The sequence below is a fragment of the Anomaloglossus baeobatrachus genome, chromosome 6 (genome assembly GCF_048569485.1).
Source record: "Anomaloglossus baeobatrachus isolate aAnoBae1 chromosome 6, aAnoBae1.hap1, whole genome shotgun sequence".
NCBI classification, from domain to species: domain Eukaryota; kingdom Metazoa; phylum Chordata; class Amphibia; order Anura; family Aromobatidae; genus Anomaloglossus; species Anomaloglossus baeobatrachus.
In genome coordinates, this window is record NC_134358.1 from 90,101,932 (window position 1) to 90,126,618 (window position 24,687).

A 24,687-nucleotide genomic window follows, 5' to 3' on the forward strand; every position below is an offset into this window, starting at 1 on the left:
TACTCACTTCAGTTGCTGCATGGAGCTCACAGCGGGCAGTCTTGTTCTATGGCACTCGCTGTAAATGTCAGATGTAGCAGTGCTGGAAGCATCGTGGGACCTCGTGTGGATTACCTCGCACCTGCAGGGCTGCTTTTGGGGTTAATAAAGTGGTGAAAGAGGGTGTTTTTTTGTCTTTTATTTCAAATAAAGGGTTTTTTGGGTGTTTGTGTTTATTTACTTTCACTTACAGATTAGTGAGGGAGGTGTCTCATAGACTCATGCCATCACTAAGCTAGGGCTTAGTAGCAGCTGTGGGCTGTTATTAACAACTCTATTACCCCGATTGCCACCGCACCAGGGCAATGGGAAGAGCCGGGCCCAGTGCCAGAATTGGCTCATCTTATGGATGCGCCACTTCTGGGGCGGTTGTGGGCTGCTATTGTTAGGCTGGAAAGGACCAAATAGCGATGGCCCTTCCCACCCTAATAATATCAGCCCCCAGTTGTCTTCTGTATCTAGGCTGGTTTTAAAAAAAAAAAAATGGGGGGACCCCACTTCATTTTTTTTTTTTTTTTATTTATTTAAATAAATCAAATAAAAAAAAGTGTGGGATCCCCTCAAGTTTTCATAACCAACCAAGGTACAGCACACAGCTGAGGGTTGCAGCCTGCAGCTTTTGCTGTTCCTTTACTGGATATGAAAAATGGGGGGGACCCCACGTCATTTTTTTTAATTACAAAAAAAAAAAAATTTAAACAGCTGGTCTTTCTATCTGTTCTTTCTTATCTATTCTATATGTTCTATCTATCAATTATCCTATCCTATCATTTTCTCCTTTAAAGAACGCATTAACAAAAACGCGGCAAAACATTATGCGTTTTTTGGGCCACAAGGTGCATTTCTTTTTCGCTCCTAATTGGGAGACCCAGACAATTGGGTGTATAGCTATTGCCTCTGGAGGCCACACAAAGTATTACACTTAAAAGTGTAAGGCCCCTCCCCTTCTGGCTATACACCCCCAGTGGGATCACTGGCTCACCAGTTTTGTGCTTTGTGCGAAGGAGGCAACACATCCACGCATAGCTCCACTGTTTAGTCAGCAGCAGCTGCTGACTATGTCGGATGGAAGAAAAGAGGGCTCATATAGAGCTCCCAGCATGCTCCCTTCTCACCCCACTTCATGTCGGAGGTGTTTGTTAAGGTTGAGGTACCCATTGCGGGTACGGAGGCTGGAGCCCACATGCTGCTTCCTTCCCCATCCCTTTTTACAGGGCTCTGGGTGAAGTGGGATTCTATCGGTCTCCAGGCACTGAGGCCGTGCTCCATCCACAGCCCCTGGTACTGCTGGACATGGAGCGGAGTATCTTCAGGGACATGGCCCTGCTACATGGAGGTACTCGGTGTCCCTGTGGGGACCGCGCAGACACACGGCAGCACTGCTGGGTGTGTTAGTGCGCCAGAGACAGCGGCGCTGTCCGCACTAGTGCCATCGCACACCACAGCGTTGCTGGGTGTGTTAGTGTATTGGGTGACTACCGCGCTAACGCCGCTGCCGTTTTTATTTAAGGCGCCGCTGGGAGTTGTGGTGCGCCGGGGACTTCCGCGCCGGCCAGCACTGATATGCCGGCCGCGCTTATTAACTCGAGTCCCCGGCTTCTGGGCCTAGTCTCCCTTCGTTACCGCCCACAGCCCTGACATCAGGGTAGGGGCGTGATGCTGCATAGCACAGCAGCGCTGAGAGCTGGAGTATGTTTTGCATACTCCACCCCTCTCACTGTGTGCACTGTGAAACCGGATTCCCGCACTTTCTCAGGCACGCCCACGGCTTCCTTCTCTATACAGGACGCCGGCAGCCATTAGTGTCAGTTTTCTGTACAATACAGAGACAAGTGTGGAAGACCCTGGCATTCTGATAGTCACACAATCGCTGCAACAGGCGTTAAGCAGCACCTGTGGTGCTAACCCCACTAGTGCAGAAGTGCACTTATAGATATGCTTCTACTATATACATTGCACTGTTTGGTCGCACGTTGTATATACCCTCCTGGATTATGCGGAGGAGTTATCAGCATATTCTCTGTGTAAAACAAAGGTGCAGAACCTCATGTTTTTCTTTGCAGCCGGTACAGCATGTACGGCTATACGGCCGGCAGGTTACATAGACCCCCATTGTAGCCGGAGTCTCTGCTAATGGCCAGAGGATGAGGACGGTGTCTGCAGTATTTACTGACAGATTTTCTGACACTATGGCTATGATACTAGAAGCCTAGCAGTCCGGACATGTCTCTCACAACATGGGCACTGTTAAATCATTGATCCATGGCCCCCCTCAGTGTGAACAACTAACAGCTCCGGGAATGTCACACGCATCCCAGAGTCACGGCTCTGCACAGACGTCAGTCCCAGACAGCCTAAGCGGGCTCACTGAGCGGCCCTCGGTTTCATCAGGGTCCCAGCAAAAGGACTCTCTGTGTGATAAGGCGGGGGTACCTGCTCAGGATTCTGATCCTGAGACGGCTCTCAATCTGGATACACCTGATGGTGACGCCATAGTGAATAATCTTATAGCGTCCATCAATAGAATGTTGGTTATTTCTCTCCCAGCTCCTCCAGTGGAGGAGTCAGTTTCACGTATTTTTCTGGACCACTCTGCCTTCAGAGAGGCAGTCCAGGAACACCACACTTATCCAGATATGCGCTTCTCCAAACGGCTTAGGATACACGTTATCCCTGCCCACTGACGTGGTCAAGGATTGGACCCAGTGTCCCAAGCGGCATCCTCCAATCTCCAGGCTTGTAGCTAGATCCATAGTTGCAGTGGGAGATGGAACTGCACTTAAAGATGCCACTGACAGACAGAGGGATCTCTGGTCTAAATCCATCTATGAGGCTGTCGGCGCACCGTTGGCTCCAGCATTCTCACCCTTGGGGCACTCCAAGCTATTTCAGCTTGTCTTACACAGATTGACACGGTTACACGTACATCTGTGCCGCAAGTGGCATCCTTAACCTCTCAAATGTCTGCATTTGTTTCTTACGCGAGTCAGGTTGCCCTAGACTCTGCGAACCGTGCGGCAGTAGCCTCCGCTACTCCGTGTTTTTAAGCAGAGCCTGAGGAAGGCACATTCTGCTTCCAAAAAAGGGTGCTTAACCAGTTGCCTTTTTCTGCTGACCGACTGTTTGGTGACTGTTTGGATGTAACCATTAAACAGTCCAGGGGTAAGGATTCATCCTTTCCTCAGCCAGGACACAACAAACCCCAACAGAGCAGGAGTCAGTCGGGGTTTCGGTCTTTTCGAGGCTCGGCCAGGTCCCATTTTTCCTCGTCCAATGTGGACTCAAAAGGATCAGAGGAGCTCAGATTCTTGGAGGGCTCAGTCACGCCCAAAAAAGAGACAGTCTGAAAACCCGCTTCCAAGGCGGCTTCCTCATGACTTGCGGCCTCCTCTCTCCGCATCCTCGGTCGGTAGCAGGCTCTCCCGCCTTGGCGATATTTAGCTGCCATAGGTCAATGACCGTTGGGTGTGAGACATTCTGTCTCACGGGTACAGGATAGAGTTCTCTTCTCGTCCTCCAACTCGATTCTTCAGAACTTCTCCACCTCCCGGCCGAGCCGCTGCTCTTCTGCAAACAGGGTGAACTCTATAGGCAGAAAGAGTGATGACCCCGGTTCCTCTTCAAGAACAAGGTCACGGTTTTTACCCCAAATTATTTGCGGTGCCTATAACAACGGGCCGTTCCGTCCCGTTCTAGATCTAAAACTGCTCAACAAGCTCGTGGACACCAGGCTGTTCCGGATGGAATCCCTCCGCCATGTCATCGCCTCAGTGTCCTAAGGAGATTTCCTAGCATCATTAGGCATCAAGGATGCTTATCCACACGTGCCGTTTGATCCAGAGCACTAGCGTTTCTACGCTTCGTTATAGGAGACGAACGCCTTCTGTTCGTAGCTCTACCTTCCGGCTAGCGACAGTACCACTGGTCTTCGCCAAGGTCAGGGCAGCAGTAGTCACAGTCCTGCACTCTCAGGGTCACTCTGTGATCCCATATCTAGACGATCTACTTGTCAAGGCACTCTCTTAGGAAACATGCCGACACTGCCCGAACGTTGCGCTGGAGACTCTCTAGAGTTTTGGGTGGATCATCAACTTCTTAAAGTCAGATCCGACCCCGACCCTATCGCTAACATATCTAGACATGGAGTTTCATACTCTCTCAGCGATAGTAAAGCTTCCGCTAGACAAACAGCATTCACTACGGGTTGCAATCTCTTCTTTAAGAACCAGTCGCACACATTGAGACGCCTCATGCACTTCCTACGTAAGATGGTAGCACTAGAGGCAGTTCTTTTCGCGCAGTTTCATCTGCGTCCGCTACAATGTGACATTCTCCGCCAATGGGACGGGAAGTCGACCTCCCTTAACAGAGTCGGCTTTCTTTCTCAGGCGGCCAAGGAATCTCTACGGTGGTGGCTTCTTCCCACCTCATGGTCAAAAGGAAGGTCCTTCCTATCCCCATCCTGGGCGATAGTTACGACAGACGCGAGTCGATCAGGGTGGGGAACAGTTTTTTCTCCACCACAGCGCTCAGGGTACGTGGACTCAACAACAGTCCACCCTTCAGATCAATGTTCTTGAACACAGAGCAGTGTATCTTGCCCTACAAACCTTCCAACAGCAGCTGGAAAGCAAGCAAATCCGACTTCTGTCGGACAACTCCACAGCGGTGGCATACATCAACCACCAAGGAAGAACGCGCAACCGACAAGCCTTCCAGGAAGTCCGGCAGGTTCTGATATGGGTGGAAGACACGGTATCCACCATATCCACAGTTCACATCCCAGGCGTGAAAAACTAGGAAGCTGACTTCCTAAGCCGCCGGGGTGTGGCCGAAAGAGTATGGTCTCTTCACCCGGACGGGTTTCAGGAGATCTGGCGCCGCTGACAGAGGCCGGACGTCGATCTAATGGCGTCACGGCACAACAACAATGTGCCAGCTTCATGGCACGGTTTCACAATCATCGAGCTCTGGCGGCAGACGCCTTAGTTCAGCATTGGTCGCAGTTCCAGCTACCTTATGTGCCACCTCTAGCATTGTTGCCCAGAGTGCTGCGTTACATCAGGACCGACTGCGGCCGCGCCATCCTCGTCGCTACAGATTAGCCGAGGGTGTTGTGGTTCCCGGTTCTGTGGTGCCTCACGGTAGGCTAACCGGGGGCACTACCAGACCAATCAGACTGGCTGTCTCAAGGGCCATTCTTCCATTTGAATTCTAAGGCCCTCAACCTGATGGTGTGGCATTGAGTCCTGGAACCTAGTGTCGTCAGGGTTACCTCAGGACGTGGTTGCCACCATGAGACAGGCTAGCATACCAACGTCCGCCAAGATTGACCACAGGACGTGGAAGATATTCTTATCTCAGTGCTCGGCGCAGGGTGTTTCTCCCTGGCCGGTTGCATCGTCCATGTTTCCTTCTTTCCTGCAATCTACGTTGGAAAAAGGGTTGTCGCTCAGTTCCCTTCAGGGACAAGTCTCAGCGCTATCTGTATTTTTTCAGAAACGACTTCCTCAGGTACGCACGTTCCTACGGGGAGTTTGTCTTCTCAACACGGCCGTCAGAGTCCTGGGATCTGAACAAGGTTCTAATTGCTCTCCAGACGCCGCCTTTCGAGCCTTTGAAAGAGGTCTCCCTTCCCGCTTTCTCGGGAAGTGGCCTTCTAGTAACGGTCTCGTCTCTTGGGAGAGTTTCCGAGCTAGCAACGCTCTCATACAAAGCTCCCTTCCTGGTCCTTCACCAGGACAGGGTAGTTCTGCGTCCGATTCCGGAATTTCTCCCTACGGTGGTATCCCTCTTTCATATCAATCAGGATATCACCTCACCTTCTTTGTGCCCTCGTCCAGTCCATCAATTTCAGAAGGATTTGCATCTGTTGGTTCTGGTGAGAGCACTCAGGTTCTACTTCCCGCATGGCGCTCCTGCGCCACCCGGATGCACTCTTTGTCCTTGTCGCTGGTCGGCGTAAACAGTCGCAAGCTTCTGAATCCACCCTGGTTCGGGGGATCGAGAAACCAATTCTTGAAACCTACAGTTCTTCTGGGCTTCTGGTTCTCTCAAGGCTGAAGGCCCATTCTACCAGAGCCGTGGGTACATCCTAGGCATTACAGCACCAGGCTACGGCTCAGCAGGGGTGTCAGGCATCTACCTGATTGAGTCTGCATACTTTTACCAAGCATTTTCAGCTGCATACCTACGCGTTGGCAGACGCCAGCCTACGTAGATAAGTCCTTCAGGCGGCGATTCCCCACCTGTAGGGAAGGGCTGTTTGACGGCCCTATCACGAGGTATTCTTTTACCCACCCAGGGACTGCTTTTGGACGTCCCAATTGTCTGGGTCTCCCAATTAGGAGCGAAAAAGAAGAAGGGAATTTTGTTTACTTACCGTAAATTCCTTTTCTTTGTCGCTCCATTGGGAGACCCAGACAATTGGGTGTATAGCTATTGCCTCTGGAGGCCACACAAAGTATTACACTTAAAAGTGTAAGGCCCCTCCCCTTCTGGCTATACACCCCCAGTGGGATCACTGGCTCACCAGTTTTGTGCTTTGTGCGAAGGAGGCAACACATCCACGCATAGCTCCACTTTTTAGTCAGCAGCAGCTGCTGACTATGTCGGATGGAAGAAAAGAGGACACATATAGTGTCCCCAGCATGCTCCCTTCTCACCCCACTGTATGTCGGAGGTGTTTGTAAGGTTGAGGTACCCATTGCGGGTACGGCGGCAGGAGCCCACATGCTGATTCCTTCCCCATCCCTTTTTACAGGGCTCTGGGTGAAGTGGGATTTACCGGTCTCCAGGCACTGAGACCGTGCTCCATCTACAGCCCCTGGAGAAGATGCTGGATGGAGCGGAGTACATCAGGGACATGGCCCTGCTTCCTCAAGGTACTCTGTGTCCCCGTGCATTTGGCGCTCACACCGCAGCATGCTGGGTGTTGTAGTGCGCCGGGGGACATCAGCGCTGCGGCGCCTGTGCCATAGCCTCATTCAGCTTAGCTGAAGCAGGCACACTTATGGGACTCGGCCGCGCCGGCCGCTGGGACTGCGGCACGGCTGGCACTTGTAGTGCGCCGGGGACTTCAGCGCGGCCTGCGCTTTTACGGCGGCCGCGCTGATAACTACAGTCCCCGGCTTTTGCGGCCTCCGTCCGTTCGTTCCCGCCCCCAGACCTGCCAGTCAGGAGAGGGGCGGGACGCTGCCCACGTCTAGGACTCGGGCGCGCCGGCCGCTGGAACAGCGGCGCGGCTGGCACTTGTAGTGCGCCGGGGACTTCAGCGCGGCCCGCGCTTTTACGGCGGCCGCGCTGATAACTCGAGTCCCCGGCTTTTGCGGCCTGCTTTAGTTCGTTCCCGCCCCCAGACCTGCCAGTCAGGAGAGGGGCGGGACGCTGGCCACTTCTAGGGCGGTCGCGCCGGCCGCTGGGACTGCGGCGCGGCTGGCACTTGTGGTGCGCCGGGGACTTCAGCGCGGCCCGCGCTTTTACGGCGGCCGCGCTGTTAACTCGAGTCCCCGGCTTCTGGGCCTAGTCTCCCTTCGTTACCGCCCACAGCCCTGACAGTCAGGGTAGGGGCGTGACGCTGCATAGAGCAGAGCTGAGAGCTGGAGTATGTTTTGCATACTCCACCCCTCTCACTGTGTGCACTGTGAATCCGGATTCCCGCACTTTCTCAGGCACGCCCACGGCTTCCTTCTCTACAAGGACACCGGCAGCCATTAGTGTCAGTTTCTGTACGATACAGAGACAAGTGTGGAAGACCCTGGCATTCTGATAGTCACACAATCGCTGTAACAGGCGTTAAGCAGCACCTGTGGTGCTAACCCCACTAGTGCAGAAGTGCACTTATAGATATGCTTGTACTATATACATTGCACTGTTTGGTCGCACGTTGTATATACCCTCCTGGATTATGCGGAGGAGTTATCAGCATATTCTCTGTGTAAAACAAAGGTGCAGAACCACATGTTTTTCTATACAGCTGGTACAGCATGTACGGCTATACGGCCGGCAGGTACAGAGACTATGGCTATGATACTAGAAGCCTAGCAGTCCGGACATGTCTCTCACAATATGGGCACTGTTGAATCATTGATCCATGGCCCCCCTCAGTGTGAATAACTAACAGCTCCGGGAATGTCACACGCATCCCAGAGTCACGGCTCTGCACGGACGTCAGTCCCAGACAGCCTAAGTGGGCTCGCTATGAGCGGCCTCGGTTTCATCAGGGTCCTAACAGAAGGACTCGCTGTGTAATGAGGCGGAAGTAGCGGCTCAGGATTCTGATCCTGAGACCGCTCTCAATCTGGATACACCTGATTGTGACGCCATAGTAAATAATCTTATAGCGTCCATCTATAGAATGTGGGTTATTTCTCACAACTCCTCCAGTGGAGGAGTCACCTTTTTCTGGACCACTCTGCCTTCAGAGAGGCAGTCCAGGAACACCACGCTTATCCAGATATGCGCTTCTCCAAACGGCTTAGGATACACGCTATCCCTGTCCCCTGACTTGGTCAAGGACTGGACCCAATGTCCCGAGCGGCATCCTCCAATCTCCAGGCTTGTAGCTAGATCCATAGTTGCAGTGGGAGATGGAACTGCAAACTCAAAGATGCCACTGACAGACAGATGGATCTCTGGTCGAAAGCCATCTATGAGGCTGTCGGCGCACCGTTGGCTCCGGCATTCTCTCCCTTGGGGCACTCCAAGCTATTTCAGCTTGTCTTACACAGATTGACACGGTTACACGTACATCTGTGCCGCAGGTGGCATCCTTAACCTCTCAAATGTCTGCATTTGTTTCTTACGCGATTCAGGTTGTCCTGGACTCTGCGAACCGTGCGGCGGTAGCCTCCGCTACTCCGTGTTTTTAAGCAGAGCCTGGTCTGCTCGTTAAGTGAATGGAAGGCAGATTCTGCGTCCAAAAAAGGTTGCCTAACCAGTTGCCTTTTTCTGCTGACCGACTGTTTGGTGAGCGTTGGATGTAACCATCAAACAGTCCAGGGGTAAGGATTCATCCTTTCCTCAGCCCGGACACAACAAACCCCAACAGAGCAAGAGGCAGTCGGGGTTTTCGGCCTTTTCGAGGCTCGGGCAGGTCCCATTTTTCCTCGTCCAAGGTGGACTCAAAAGGATCAGAGGAGCTAAGATTCTTAGCGGGCTCAGTCTCGCCCAAAAAAGCGACAGTCGGAAAACCCGCTTCCAAGGCGGCTTCCTCATGACTTGCGGCCTCGGTCGGTAGCAGGCTCTCCCGCCTTGGCGATATTTAGCTGCCATAGGTCAATGACCATTGAGTGTGAGACATTCTGTCTCACGGGTACAGGATAGAGCTCACTTCTCGTCCTCCAACTCGTTTCTTCAGAATTTCTCCACCTCCCGGCCGGGCCGCTGCTCTTCTGCAAACAGGGTGCACTCTATAGGCAGAAAGAGTGATGACCCCCGTTCCTCTTCAGGAACAAGGTCACGGTTTTTACCCCAAATTCTTTGCGGTACCTATAACAACGGGCCGTTCCGTCCCGTTCTGGATCTAAAAATGCTCAGCAAGCTCGTGGACACCAGGCGGTTCCGGATGGAATCCCTCCGCCATGTCATCGCCTCAAGGTCCCAAGGATATTTCCTAGCATCATTAGGCATCAAGGATGCTTATCCACACGTGCCGATTGATCCAGAGCACTAGCGTTTCTACGCTTCGTTATAGGAGACGAACACCCTCTGTTCGTAGCTCTACCTTCCGGCTAGCGACAGTCCAACTGGTCTTCGCCAAGGTCAGGGCAGCAGTAGTCACAGTCCTGCACTCTCAGGGTCACTCTGTGGTCCCGTATTTAGACGATCTACTTGTCAAGGCTCTCTCTTAGGAAACATGCCAACACTGCCCGAACGTTGCGCTGGAGACTCTCTAGAGTTTTGGGTGGATCATCAACTTTTTAAAGTCAGATCCGACCCCGACCCTATCGATAACATATCTAGGCATAGAGTTTCTTACTCTCTCAGCGATAGTGAAGCTGCCGCTAGACAAACAGCATTCACTACGGGCTGCAAGCTCTTCTTTAAGAACCAGTCGCACACATTGACACGCCTCATGCACTTCCTACGTAAGATGGTAACAATGGAGGCAGTTCCTTTCGCGCAGTTTTACTGCGTCCACTACAATGGGACATTCTCCGCCAATGGGACGAGGAGTCGACGTCCCTCAACAGAGTCGTCGTTCTTCTCAGGCGGCCAAGGAATCTCTACGGTGGTGGCTTCTTCTCACCTCTTGGTCAAAAAGAAGGTCCTTCCTATCCCCGTCCTGGGCGATAGTTACGACAGACGCGAGTCTATCAGGGTGGGGAGCAGTTTTTCTCCACTACAGCGCTCAGGGTACGTGGACTCAGCAAGAGTCCACTCTTCAGATCAATGTTCTTGAACACAGAGCAGTGTATCTTGCCCTACATTCCTTCCAACAGCGGCTGGAAAGCAAGCATATCCGACTTCAGTCGGACAGCTCCACAGCGGTGGCATACATCAACCACCAAGGAAGAACGCGCAACCGGCAAGCCTTCCAGGAAGTCCGGCAGGTTCTGATGTGGGTGGAAGACACGGCATCCACCATATCCACAATTCACATCCCAAGTGTGGAAACTAGGAAGCCGACTTCCTAAGTCGCTGAGGTGTGGCCGAAAGAGTATGGTCTCCTCACCCGGACGGGTTTCAGGAGATCTGGCGCCGCTGACAGAGGCCGGACGTCGATCTAATGGCGTCACGGCACAACAACAATGTGCCAGCTTCATGGCACGGTTTCACAATCATCGAGCTCTGGCGGCAAACGCCTTAGTTCAGCATTGGTCGCAGTTCCAGCTACCTTAGGTGCCACCTCTGGCATTGTTGCCCAGAGTACTGCGCTAGATCAAGACCGACTGCGGCCGCGCCATCCTCGTCGCTACAAATTGGCCGAGGATGTTGTGGTACTCGGTTCTGTGGTGCCTCACGGTAGGCTAACCGGGGGCACTACCAGACCAATCAGACTGGCTGTCTCAAGGGCCATTCTTCCATTTGGATTCTACGGCCCTCAACCGGATGGTGTGGCATTGAGTCCTGGAACCTAGTGTCGTCAGGATTACCTCAGGACGTGGTTGCCACCATGAGACAGGCTAGCATACCAACGTCCGCCAAGATTGACCACAGGACGTGGAAGATGTTCTTATCTCGGTGCTCGGCGCAGGGTGTTTCTCCCTGGCCGGTTGCATCGTCTATGTTTCCTTCCTTCCTGCAATCTAGGTAGGAAAATGGGTTGTCGCTCAGTTCCCTTTAGGGACAAGTCTCAGCGCTATCTGTATTTTTTCAGAAACGACGACTTCCTCAGGTACGCACGTTCCTACGGGGAGTTTGTCTTCTCAGCACTCCGTACAAGCGGCCGTTAGAGCCCTGAGATCTGAACAAGGTTCTAATTGCTCTCCAGATGCCGCCTTTCGAGCCTTTGAAGGATGTCTCCCTTCCCGTTTTTCACGGGAAGTGGCCTTCTAGTAACGGTCTCGTCTCTTAGGAGAGTTTCCGAGCTAGCAACGCTCTCATACAAATTCCCTTCCTGGTCCTTCACCAGGACAGGGTAGTTCTGCGTCCGGTTCCGGAATTTCTCCCTAAGGTGGTATCCCATTTTCATATCAATCAGGATATCACCTCACCTTCTTTGTGTCCTCGTCCAGTCCATCAATTTCAGAAAGATTTGCTGGGGCTCGAGGAACCAATTCTTGAAACCTACAGTTCTACTGGGCTTCTGGTTCTCTCAAGGCCGAAGGCCCATTCTACCAGAGCCGTGGGTGCATCCTGGGCATTACGGCACCAGGCTACGGCTCAGCAGGTGTGTCAGGCACCCACCTGGTCGAGTCTACTTACTTTTACCAAGCATTATCAGATGCATACCTACGCTTCGGCAGACGACAGCCTAGGTAGATAAGTCATTCAGGCGGCGGTTGGCCACCTGTAGGAGAGGGCCGTTTGACGGCCCTATCATGAGGTTTTCTTTTACCCACCCAGGGATTGCTTTTGGACATCCCAATTGTCTGGGTCTCCCAATGGAGCGACAAAGAAGAAGGGAATTTTGTTTACTTACCGTAAATTCCTTTTCTTCTAGCTCCAATTGGGAGACCCAGCACCCGCCCTGTTTTCTCGGGGTTTTTCTGTTTTTTCGGGTACACATGTTGTTCATGTGGTATGGTTCAGTTCTCCGATGTTTCCTCGGATTGAATTGGTCTTTAAACCAGTTATTGGCTTTCCTCCTTCTTGCTTTGGCACTAAAACTGGTGAGCCAGTGATCCCACTGGGGGTGTATAGCCAGAAGGGGAGGGGCCTTACACTTTTAAGTGTAATACTTTGTGTGGCCTCCAGAGGCAATAGCTATACACCCAATTGTCTGGGTCTCCCAATTGGAGCTAGAAGAAAAGGAATTTACGGTAAGTAAACAAAATTCCCTTCTTCTTCTAGCTCCAATTGGGAGACCCAGCACCCGCCCTGTTTTCTCGGGGTTTTTTTCTGTTTTTTCGGGTACACATGTTGTTCATGTGGTATGGTTCAGTTCTCCGATGTTTCCTCGGATTGAATTGGTCTTTAAACCAGTTATTGGCTTTCCTCCTTCTTGCTTTGGCACTAAAACTGGTGAGCCAGTGATCCCACTGGGGGTGTATAGCCAGAAGGGGAGGGGCCTTACACTTTTAAGTGTAATACTTTGTGTGGCCTCCAGAGGCAATAGCTATACACCCAATTGTCTGGGTCTCCCAATTGGAGCTAGAAGAAAAGGAATTTACGGTAAGTAAACAAAATTCCCTTTCTGAGACCATAGGAAAAAGATGCAGTAAAGAGGCACTAAAAAAAAAAAAGATTCAGTGTGTGAACATAGCCTAATGGTGTATTTTGTATTAATGACTATGCAGCAGAACATCTTTAGGTTACAGCTGCCCGGGGACATTCTCCTGATTTCCCCCCCCCCCCAGATAATGCAGTCCTGTCTGTAAATCCAGTGCTATAAGCTGAATATGGTAGAATTATTTATAAGGTAACTGGATTTTTCTATGTTTTCTCAGTGCGAATTCCCCTGGATGAAGTTCGGGCCGAGTGGGAAAGGACGGGGGGCCCCAATCACATACAGAGAGTGGCCGAGCATTACGGGGTGTACAAGGATCTTTTGGGGGAAGCCACATTTGTTCCCAGGGTCACATTAAGAATCCAGTACAGTACAGAGGACGCAGTGATGCCCGTGTATTACGGGAACGTGGTCACTCCGGCAGAGGTTGGCACTTGTATGTGGTCGTCTAGGATTAGACTCCTGACATAGAGAAGTATCTGACTCATGCTTTATCGTTGCAGGCAGCGGTGGCACCAGAGGTTTCATTTGAGGCAGAGGAGGGTTCTCTGTGGACCGTATTACTGACAAATCCAGGTTTGTAGGAGAAGACTTTGCATCATCAGGTGCCGTGTTCTTTTCACCCTTATCTCACATTATATATTATATATAATATAATATATATATTTCTTCATCGTTCCTTATGGGAGACCCAGACCATGGGTGTATAGCTTCTGCCTCCGGAGGACACACAAAGTACTACACTAAAAGTGTAGCTCCTCCCTCCGAGCATATACACCCCCTGGATGACAAATCTAACCAGTTCAATGCTTTGTGTTCAGGAGGTCACACACACGCATGCATCTCATCCGATTTTTGATTTTTAATTTCAAAGATTTGGAAGAAAAGCGGGTCCAGTCTGGACTCCCGGCATGTCCCTTCTCACCCCACTGTGTCGGCGGTGCTGTTAAGGTTGATTTTACAAGGCTGGAGCCTTCACATGCCGCGCTCCTTCACCATCCCCTGAGGCTCTGGCTTGAAGTGGGAGCCATCACGGTTCTCTCTGCTTTGCAGGAGACCGGTCTCCATCCGCAGCCCTGTCAGGATCCTGCCGGACGGAGCGTTTACCCCCCCCCCCCAGGGACCTGGCCCTGCGTCTCAAAAGCTAAGTATTGAGACGTTATTCAAGGGTCCCGGGTTTATTTATTGTGGGGAGAGTGTGTTTTGTCACTTTGCTGTGATTTCCGGCCGGTTCTCTAGGTTTTTCCTGAGAACCGCGCCGAGGGTGCCTGCTCGTCGGCCACATGGAGAAATCTAGGCCCCGGCTTCAGATGCGGCCTAGTTTCGATTTCACTGCCCCTGCATGTCAGTCATGCAGGGGAACAGTGCGGCGCCGCCCACCGGCCGTTCAGCAGAGGGGAGGACACTCCTCTCTGAGGAGATGTTTCCCTCCCCTGTATCTCTCCTTGGCCCTCCGGTTCCCGCTCTTGGGCTAAACCCTGCCCTCACTCCGGCGCCATTTTATCAGCGTTTACACACTGATCGGCGCTGGCTGCTGCAACTTCTGCATCTACTGGGGGTCCGAGCTGTGGAATCCGGAGGGCACACAAAAAGCGGTCTGGTAAGCCACAACCTCTGGTTGTGGGCTTTATTATACACTCTCAGGGGGTCATTCTAAAGGAGTGTATTCTTTACTGCAGAGCCTCCACCTCAGCAGCATGTCTCACACTAGGAGCAAGGCTGCAAGGCTTTACTCTATTTGCACTGCATGTCAGCTCATTCTGCCTGAACCGAGCACATATCCACATTGTGATGCCTGCTCTAACATGGTGGTGCCTCAGCCTGGAGCCTCCTCAGGGGTCCCTCCGGCTGCTCCGGCCCCGGTGGCTGAACCCCCGGCTTGGGTAGCATCGTTTTCTAAAGCTATCTCTCAGTCCTTTGCCGACTCCATGGGACAGCTGTCCCGGACTCTGCTGACCATGCATCAGCCCCCTTCTCAGGGCGCCTCAGCTGCTCCGACTTGCTCTGCAGAGCTCACAGAGCATGTTTTATCTGTTCCCGGACCCCGTCCTCCTAAACGGAGACGCAGGGACTCTTCTCCTTCCTCGTCCCACGGCTCTGATTCACGAGCTGAATTGCAGGGCGAGGAGGATGCCTTTACTGTGGGCTCGGACGCCACATCTATGTACCCCATTGATTTATCTGAGGGTGATGCGGATGTTAGTGACTTGATTGCATCCATTAACTCCGTACTGAACCTCAATCCTCCAGTGTCAGAGGAACAAGCCTCTCTGGTAGAAAAACACCAGTTTACCTCACCTAAGAGAGCAAGGAGTATGTTTTTTAACCACTCCAGTTTTCAGGCCACTGTTACCAAGCCCAGGGCCTGTCCTGTCAAACGCTTCCCAAAGCGTAGTTCTGATGACTGTTTTCCCTTTCCACCAGAAGTGGTCAAGGAGTGGGCTCACTCACCAAAGGTAGATCCTCCGGTGTCTAGAATCTCAGCCCGGACAGTCGTGTCTGTGGCCGATGGCACCTCTCTTAAGGATCCCACTGACCGCCAGGTTGACCTGCTGGCCAAATCTGTATATGAAGCGGCAGGGGCTTTGTTCTCCCCGTCCTTTGCAGCAGTGTGGGCTCTTAAGGCAGTCTCTGCTTCTCTGGCGGAGATACATTCCCTCGCCAGGGACTCTATACCTGAAATGGTTGCTTTAACTTCCCAGGCTTCGGCTTTTTCATCCTATGCCATGTCTGCCATTCTGGAGGCTTCTCACCGCACGGCGGTGGCTTCCACGAATTCCCTCGCGATCCGCAGGATCTTGTGGCTTCGAGAGTGGAAAGCAGACGCTTCTTCCAAGAAGTTCCTTGCTGGGCTCCCCTTTGCTGGGTCCCGGCTGTTCGTTGAACAACTGGATGAAATTATTAAGGAAGCTACTGGCGGGAAGAGTACTTCCTTGCCACAAACCAAAACCAGAAAACCTGTCCAGGGCAGGAACCAGTCGAGGTTTCGTTCCTTTCGTTCCTCCAACTGGTCATCCTCTAAGCCCTCAGCTTCGTCCACTAACTCAGCCAAGGATCGAAAACCCAGCTGGCGCGCGAAGCCGCGTCCTCAGAAGAGCGGAGGAGCCACTGCCCCTAAGGCAGCCTCCTCTTGACTATCTGGCTGCGCCAGCAACGTCCTTGGTCGGTGGCAGGCTCTCCCACTTTGGCGACGTGTGGTTTCAACACGTCTCCGATCAGTGGGTGCGGGATATCATCTCCCACGGCTACAGGATAGAATTTTCTTCCAGCCCGCCAAACAGATTTTTTATGTCCACTCCCCCCTGCTCCAAGGCCGCCGCCTTCTCACAGGCTGTGGCAGCCTTGCAGGCCAACGGAGTGATTGTTCCGGTTCCCACCCGGGAACGGTTCAGAGGTTTCTACTCAAACCTCTTCCTAGTCCCCAAAAAGGACGGTTCCTTCCGGCCCATCCTGGATCTCAAGCTTCTCAACAAGCATGTTCAGGTGCGGCACTTTCGCATGGAATCTCTGCGATCGGTCATTGCCTCAATGACCCAAGGAGATTTTCTAGCATCCATCGACATCAGGGATGCCTATCTGCATGTACCAATTGCAGTTTCACACCAGCGTTGGCTACGTTTTGCAATCGGAGAGGAACATTTCCAATTCGTGGCTCTCCCCTTCGGGTTAGCCACGGCCCCTCGTGTATTCACCAAGGTCATGGCAGCAGTGGTTGCGGTTCTGCACCTCCAGGAGTTGGCAGTGATTCCTTACCTGGACGACCTTCTAGTCAAGGCTTCATCCAGTGCAGACTGTCAGCGGAGTGTCTCACTCACTCTCGCCACGCTTGTTCAATTCGGGTGGCTTGTCAATCTGCCCAAGTCCACTCTGTCCCCGACCCAGAAACTTACGTACCTGGGGATGCAGTTCGAGACTCTGCCGGCACTTGTGAAGCTGCCCTTAGTCAAACAGCAGTCCCTTCATTTGGCGGTGCGTTCTCTGTTTAAGCCCCGCCGTCATGCCATCAGGCACCTCATGCAGGTGCTGGGTCAGATGGTGGCGTCAATGGAAGCGGTTCCCTTTGCCCAGTTCCATCTGCGTCCTCTGCAGCTGGACATTCTCCGCTTTTGGGACAAGCGGACCTCTTCCTTGCACAGGCTAGTGGCTCTGTCGCCACAGACCAGGAGCTCTCTTCAGTGGTGGCTTCGGCCCCTCTCTCTATCTCAGGGACGCTCCTTCCTGTCTCCGTCCTGGGTGATCCTCACCACGGATGCCAGTCTCTCCGGCTGGGGAGCAGTATTTCTCCACCACCGAGCACAGGGCACTTGGACTCCGTCCGAATCAGCCCTCTCGATCAATGTGCTGGAAATCAGAGCTGTGCCTTTAGCTCTTGTAGCCTTTCACCACCTGTTGGCGGGCAAGCACATCCGAGTCCAGCCAGACAACGCGACAGCAGTTGCCTACATCAATCACCAGGGCGGGACACGCAGCCGCCTGGCAATGTTGGAGGTTCAACGTATCCTTCAGTGGACGGAGGACTCCAAGTCCACCATATCCGCAGTCCACATCCCAGGCGTAGAAAACTGGGAGGCAGATTATCTCAGCCGTCAAACCGTGGACAGCGGCGAGTGGGCCCTGCATCCGGCAGTGTTCCGGTCAATCTGCCGCAAGTGGGGCACTCCGGAAGTGGATCTAATGGCATCCTGGCACAACAACAAGGTTCCGGTTTACGTGGCTCGCTCCCACGATCCTCAGGCCTTGGCAGCGGACGCGCTGGTTCAGGATTGGTCCCAGTTCCGTCTGGCCTACGTGTTTTCCCCTCTTGCCCAGAGTCCTGCGCAAGATCAGAATGGAGGGCCGTCGGGTCATAATCATTGCTCCAGACTGGCCCAGGCGAGATTGGTACCCAGACCTGCTCCGTCTGTCCGTAGAGGTGCCGTGGCATCTCCCGGACCGCCCAGACCTTCTCTCTCAAGGTCCGTTTTTCCGCCAGAATTCTGCGGCTCTCAGATTGACGGCGTGGCTCTTGAGTCCTGGATCCTGACGGCTTCCGGCATTCCTTCCGAGGTCATCTCCACTATGACTCAGGCTCGGAAGTCTTCCTCGGCCAGGATTTACCACAGGACTTGGAGGATTTTCCTGTCCTGGTGTCGCTCTTCCGGCCATGCTCCTTGGCCGTTTTCTTTGCCGACCATCCTGTCCTTTCTACAGTCCGGTCTGCAGCTAGGACTATCCCTCAATTCCCTCAAGGGACAGGTCTCGGCTCTGTCAGTGTTGTTCCAGCGGCGTATCGCCCGACTGGCCCAGGTGCGCACCTTCATGCAGGGCGCATCTCACATCATTCCTCCTTACCGGCGGCCTTTGGATCCCTGGGACCTTAATCTGGTCCTCACGGCCTTACAGAAACCCCCCTTTGAGCCTCTTAGGGAGGTTTCCTTGTTTCGACTTTCACAGAAAGTGGTCTTTCTGGTGGCCATAACTTCTCTCAGGAGAGTCTCTGATTTGGCTGCGCTCTCTTCGGAGTCACCCTTTTTGGTTTTTCACCAAGACAAGGTGGTTCTTCGTCCGACTCCGGACTTTCTCCCTAAGGTGGTGTCTCCTTTCCACCTTAACCAGGACATTTCATTGCCTTCCCTTTGTCCGGCCCCTGTGCATCGCTTTGAGAAAGCGTTGCATACTTTGGATTTGGTGCGGGTGCTCCGGATCTATGTGTCACGCACCGCTGCTCTTAGGCGGTGCACCTCTCTTTTTGTGCTAACCACGGGTCAGCGCAAGGGTCTCTAGGCTTCTAAACCGACCCTAGCTCGTTGGATTAGGTCGGCCATCTCCGATGCCTACCAATGTTCTCAGGTGCCCCCTCCGCCAGGGATTAAGGCGCACTCGACCAGAGCTGTCGGTGCCTCCTGGGCTTTCAGGCACCAGGCTACGGCTCAGCAGGTTTGTCAGACTGCCACTTGGTCTAGTCTGCACACCTTTTCGAAGCACTACCAAGTGCATGCTCATGCTTCGGCAGATGCGAGCTTGGGCAGACGCATCCTTCAGGCGGCTGTCGCCCAATTGTGAAGTTAGGTTTTGCCTACTTCTCAGTTTCTGTTTATTTCCCACCCATGGACTGCTTTGAGACGTCCCATGATCTGGGTCTCCCATAAGGAACGATGAAGAAAAAGAGAATTTTGTTTACTTACCGTAAATTCTTTTTCTTATAGTTCCGACATGGGAGACCCAGCACCCTCCCTGTTGCCTGTTGGCAGTTCTTGTTCCGTGTGTTTTCACCGGCTGTTGTTGTAGACAGAGGCTCCGGTTATTCCGGGTTTTACTCTATCTCTACTTATGGGTGGATGTCTTCCTTCAGCTTTTGCACTAAACTGGTTAGATTTGTCATCCAGGGGGTGTATATGCTCGGAGGGAGGAGCTACACTTTTAGTGTAGTACTTTGTGTGTCCTCCGGAGGCAGAAGCTATACACCCATGGTCTGGGTCTCCCATGTCGGAACTATAAGAAAAAGAATTTACTGTAAGTAAACAAAATTCTCTTTATATATATATAATTGCCTTATTCTGTCTGTCTATCTGTCTTGCTCCAAAATTGTGTCCTTACGGTGACACAGCTGATTGGCCGCTGGCCTGGCTCGCCATGGCTCCGCCCCCCCGCACGGATTGGCCGCTCGGCTCCGCCCCCCCACGGATTGGTCGCTCGCCTCGGCCTGGCCCCGCCCTCCGCATGGATTGGCCACTCGCCCCGGCCCTCCGCACGCATCGCCAGACATAACCTTGCGCTGCTGGGATCCTGACGGAGCCGGTGAACGCTGGTAACCATTATACACATCGGGTAACTAAGGTCCCTTAGTTACCCGATGTGTATCATAGTTACCAGCGTACACCGGCTCCCGGTACACATGTGCAGGGAGCCGGCATTATACTCCTCTCCCCCCAGGACTATTCCTCCTATTATAGTCCTCCTATTATACTCCTCTCTGAGTATAATAGGAGAACTATTACAGCATGGGGGATGGAGCACGATGGGGTGCGCAGCATGGGGGATGTAGCACAATGGGGGGTGCGCAACATGGGGGATGTAGCACGATGGGGGGTGCGCAGCATGGGGGATGTAGCACGATTGGGGGTGTGCAGCATGGGGGATGGAGCACGATGGGGAGTGCGCAGCATAGGGGATGGAGCACGATGGGGGGTGCGCAGCATGGGGGATGTAGCACGATGGGGGGTGCGCAGCATGGGGGATGGAGCACGATGGGGGGTGCGCAGCATGGGGGATGGAGCACGATGGGGAGTGCGCAGCATAGGGGATGGAGCACGATGGGGGGTGGGCAGCATGGGGGATGGAGCACGATGGGGGGTGCGCAGCATGGGGGATGGGGCACAATGGGGGGTGCGCAGCATGGGGGATGGAGCACGATGGGAGGTGCACACCTCCCCCAACACACACACACACACAGGGAACCACAAACACCGCCATACATAGACACCCACACACACAGACAACGCCGCACACACACAAACACCGCGGCATACATAAATATACGCACATACCGCACAACACACACATTGCACAAAACATACCTCCCCCCAAAATACACCACACCCACACAAACCGCGCTACAGACACACAGCGCTCCACAAACAACGCAACACACATACAACACCGCTCTCACCCCCCACACACCCAGACAACACCCAGAACATGTACAGCACCCTACACAAACACTTGGTAACTACACACAACAATATATATATATATATATATATATATATATAACAAAAATCATACATGAACTACACAATACGTAAATTCTAGAATACCCGATGCGTAGAATCGGGCCACCTTCTAGTATGTATGTGTATATATGTGTGTGTGTGTGTGTGTGTGTGTGTGTATATATATATATGTATATATATATATATATATATATATATATATATATATATATATATATATATATATATATATATATATATATATATATATATATATATATATATATATATATATATATATATATATATATATATATATATATATATATATATATATATATGTGTATGTATATATATGTATATATATGTGTGTGTATATATATATATATATATATATATTTGATACTTGTTATCTATCACATCCATTATCCGGGGGTGGTTGATGTGTTTTTATTTTCAAAAAAAAAAAAAGTTTAATACAAATTGGTCCTGAATTTCAAAAGTTTTACTCCCCCCCCCCCCTCCCTCGTGACCGGCAGATTTTGCACTTTGCGTTTTGTGGGGTTTTTTCGCTTTCCTTCTCCCGAGAGCCGTAACCTTTTTATTTTTCCCTCAATCTTGCCATATGAGGGCTTGTTTTTTGCGGAATGAGCTGTACTTTTAAATGAAACCATACGTTTTACCATAAAGTGTACAGGAATAGCAAAACATTCCAAATGCGGAAAAATTGCAAATAAAAGTGTGATTGCATGATTGTTTTTGAAATATTTTATTCACTGTATGGTAAAGCTGATGTGTCGGTGTGATGCCTCAGGTCGGTGTGAGTTCGTAACCACCAAACATGTATAGGTTTACTTTTATCTAAGGGGTTAAAAAAAATCAGAAGTTTGTCCAAAATCAGTGGCTCCCTTTTTGCACCATTTTCCGCAACACCTAGCGTTCCCATTTTTCTGGATTTATAGCTCAATGATGGATTATTTTTTGCGTCTCGAGCTGACGTTTTTAACGGTACAATTTTTACATAGATGCTATGTTTTGATTGCCTGTTATTGCATTTTGCGAAAAATTTGCGGCGACAAAAAACGTAATTTTGGTGTTTCGAATTTTTTTGCTGCTACGCCATTTACCAATCAGATTAATTGATTTTATATTTTGATCGGGCATTTCTGAATGCGGCGATACCAAATGTGTGTAGGTTTTTCAATTTTTCAAAATGTTTTTTACTTTTACTAGTCCCCCTAGGGGCTATAAGGATCAGCAGTCTCATCACTCATTCTTTTCTCCTGATCAGAGCAGCATCGCTCAGATCGGGAGAAATGATCATCTCTTGTGACCTGCAGTACTTCGCTGCTTGTTACAGGACCTGAGTCATGTGAGCTACAGGAGTCATCACATGACCCTGTGCTACCGTGACAACCATCGGCTCCATGTGATCACGTCACGTGACTTCCGGTATCAGTCTGTGAGTATACGATTACTGCGATTGCCGTTAAAATGGCGCTGTCACATCTTGACAGCGCCATTTAAGGGAGTTAACAGATACAGGTGGATAGTGATTTCACTCGTACCTGTGAAGCACACATCAGCTGTACAAATCAGCTGACGTGCGCAGATCCCCGCCTGCAGCCGGCAGCAGCCGGTGGGGATTAACACTGACCGCTAGGTCGTTAAAGGGTTAGGGTTTTTTTTTTTTTTTTTTTAGACCTTCTCTGCTCAAATCCAGCATGGTGAGGTTATCAGGCAGGTGACGTCAAATCTGATACCGGCCAGGATGCATGTGGATATCCAGCTCCTTTCCCATTAAACACTACTGTAGAAGTCCCAGAGAGGGGTCATTTAACATTTTTACCATTGGAACCCTATGGAGCTCGAAATTTCTGGGACTTCTAGTGTGAAAGGGGTAATCCGGCTCTTTTTGCTCCTTGTTGTAGCCTGATTAGCTCTTTGTGCTGCTTTAAATTATTTTTTCCAAGGTAATCAAATGCAGACATGAGGTGAGCAGGTAAGCTGATGTCATATGTACTGACACCCGCCAGGGCACATGCACCTGACCTATTAAAGGGGTAATCCCACTCTACTCCTTTCCCTTTTTATGGTGAGTGGGGCCAGTAGTGTCACCTGCCGCTCACACACACGAGCAGATATATGTAGACAGGATATCACATGCAGAGATGGGAGCGGAGCTGGATTACCCCTTTCGTATGCTTTTTTTATTTTTTCCAAGCTAGTCTAAGGCTATATGCGCACACTTCTCTTTATGCCTAACGCCCCTCTTTTCCCTCTAATGCAACTGATTGCGGTTTTTATATATTTGCACGGTCATATTTTAGGGGAATACATAAACATCAAGGTCATTAGAAAACTGGTGAAGTTTTGTGGAAATTCCACAAACCTCTATATATCCTTGTTTTTGTCTTTTTTTCCATATGTGACTTCTCTAGAGATTTGTGTTATTTTTTTTATTCTATTTGATACTCATAAATGACATCTGTGATCCTGACAATGCTCGTCTGTGCTATACTTGTAGATGGCCACCTGAGGGAGCCAGACGCGGAGTATGTGCACTGGCTGGTGTGAGTATCTGTCCGGTTACGCTCCCTGTATTGTGTTCAGCTGAATATATTCTCTCAATGTCGCTGATTTTTTTTTTTTTTATAGAGGTAACATTCCTGGTAACAAGGTACATTCTGGAGATGAAGTGTGCCACTACTTCCCTGCGTTCCCTGCCAAAGGCACCGGATACCACAGATACATCTTCATCCTGTTCAAGCAAGAAGGACACATTGATTTCAAGGACGAGCTGCTTCCGAAACCTTGGTAAACTCTTAATTTTGGATTTAACTGGACTGATCCCAGTCTTGTGTAGAGACATATTTAATTGTACATTTCTTGCAGCCACAGCTTGAAGTTGAGGACATTTAAGACTTTAGATTTCTACAGAAAGTATCAGGATGTAATAACTCCGGCGGGCCTGGCGTTCTTCCAGTGTGCGTGGGATGACAGCGTGAGCCACGTCTTCCACAATATCCTGAGTGAGTGTATCGTACGTAGATCTGATCCCAGGAGCTCCCTGCAAGGAGACACATCAGATGCCCTCAGACAGCGGGACCCATTATAGTGTATCTGTACAGAGCAATCGGCCTGTATTCATATGGGAAAGATTTGTGCTTCTATATATGACTCCAATTGCTTGGGAAATCAAGGCTACCAATAATATGTCCTTACCTGAATGATGAGCTTTTCTTCTCTCTTCCTAGATATGAAGGAACCCATCTTTGAACACCAGTTCCCTCCAATTTATCATCCACCACAAGTAAAATTTCCCCATGGTCAGCCATTAAGATATTTGGACCGATACCGGGACTCTGATGAGCCAACATACGGCATTTACTGATACAGAGAAGCCGACCAGAGATAACCTGACAACGGCCATCCTACATGTGTATCGTTATGCAATGTGTATCAGAACTCTGTGCAAAAGAAAATCTGCATTGTAACTGCCTGAATATGGACATGTAGTAATGACACATAGGAGGGCAGTGTTCCCCAACTCCAGTCCTCATGGACCCCAACATATTTTCAGGATTTCCTTTGTATCACACAGGAGAGAATGAGAGGAGAATCTGGCAATTTCTGATGTGTTGGTAATAATTCAATCAAATGCAATGCTAAGAAAATCCTGAAAACATGAACAGTTTGGAGGGCTGCGAGGACTGGTGTTTGGGAAACATTGTAGTAGGACAAGAAAGTCTTCTTTCAGTCAATGGTTGTGTGCTGCCGGTGAGAAAAATGGTAACAACCGGAGTTTTTGTAATAAAAATTAAAAATGAATAACTGCTTAAAAGTATCACTAACAACATATATAGACGTGTGTGTGTGTGTGTGTGTGTGTTTTTGATATAGCTATATACAGTCAGGGCCAGAAATATTTGGACAGTGACACAAGTTTTGTTATTTTAGCTGTTTACAAAAACATGTTCAGAAATACAATTATATATATAATATGGGCTGAAAGTGCACACTCCCAGCTGCAATATGAGAGTTTTCACATCCAAATCGGAGAAAGGGTTTAGGAATCATAGCTCTGTAATGCATAGCCTCCTCTTTTTCAAGGGACCAAAAGTA

At 50.7% G+C, this 24,687-nt stretch overlaps 1 protein-coding gene across 1 annotated transcript in view; it reads left to right on the forward strand.

Moving 5' to 3' along the window:
• The window catches only part of MRPL38 (mitochondrial ribosomal protein L38), a 35,507-nt gene extending 11,111 nt beyond the window's left edge, over positions 1 to 24,396 (forward strand). Inside the window, exons 4-9 of the mRNA XM_075316262.1 lie at positions 13,092 to 13,297; positions 13,375 to 13,447; positions 23,090 to 23,135; positions 23,221 to 23,379; positions 23,458 to 23,594; positions 23,820 to 24,396. Of these exons, the coding sequence (XP_075172377.1) occupies positions 13,092 to 13,297; positions 13,375 to 13,447; positions 23,090 to 23,135; positions 23,221 to 23,379; positions 23,458 to 23,594; positions 23,820 to 23,956 (758 nt within the window). The 3' untranslated portion in view covers positions 23,957 to 24,396. The remainder of the gene's footprint in view (positions 1 to 13,091; positions 13,298 to 13,374; positions 13,448 to 23,089; positions 23,136 to 23,220; positions 23,380 to 23,457; positions 23,595 to 23,819) is intronic.
• Positions 24,397 to 24,687: the final 291 nt, after the last annotated feature.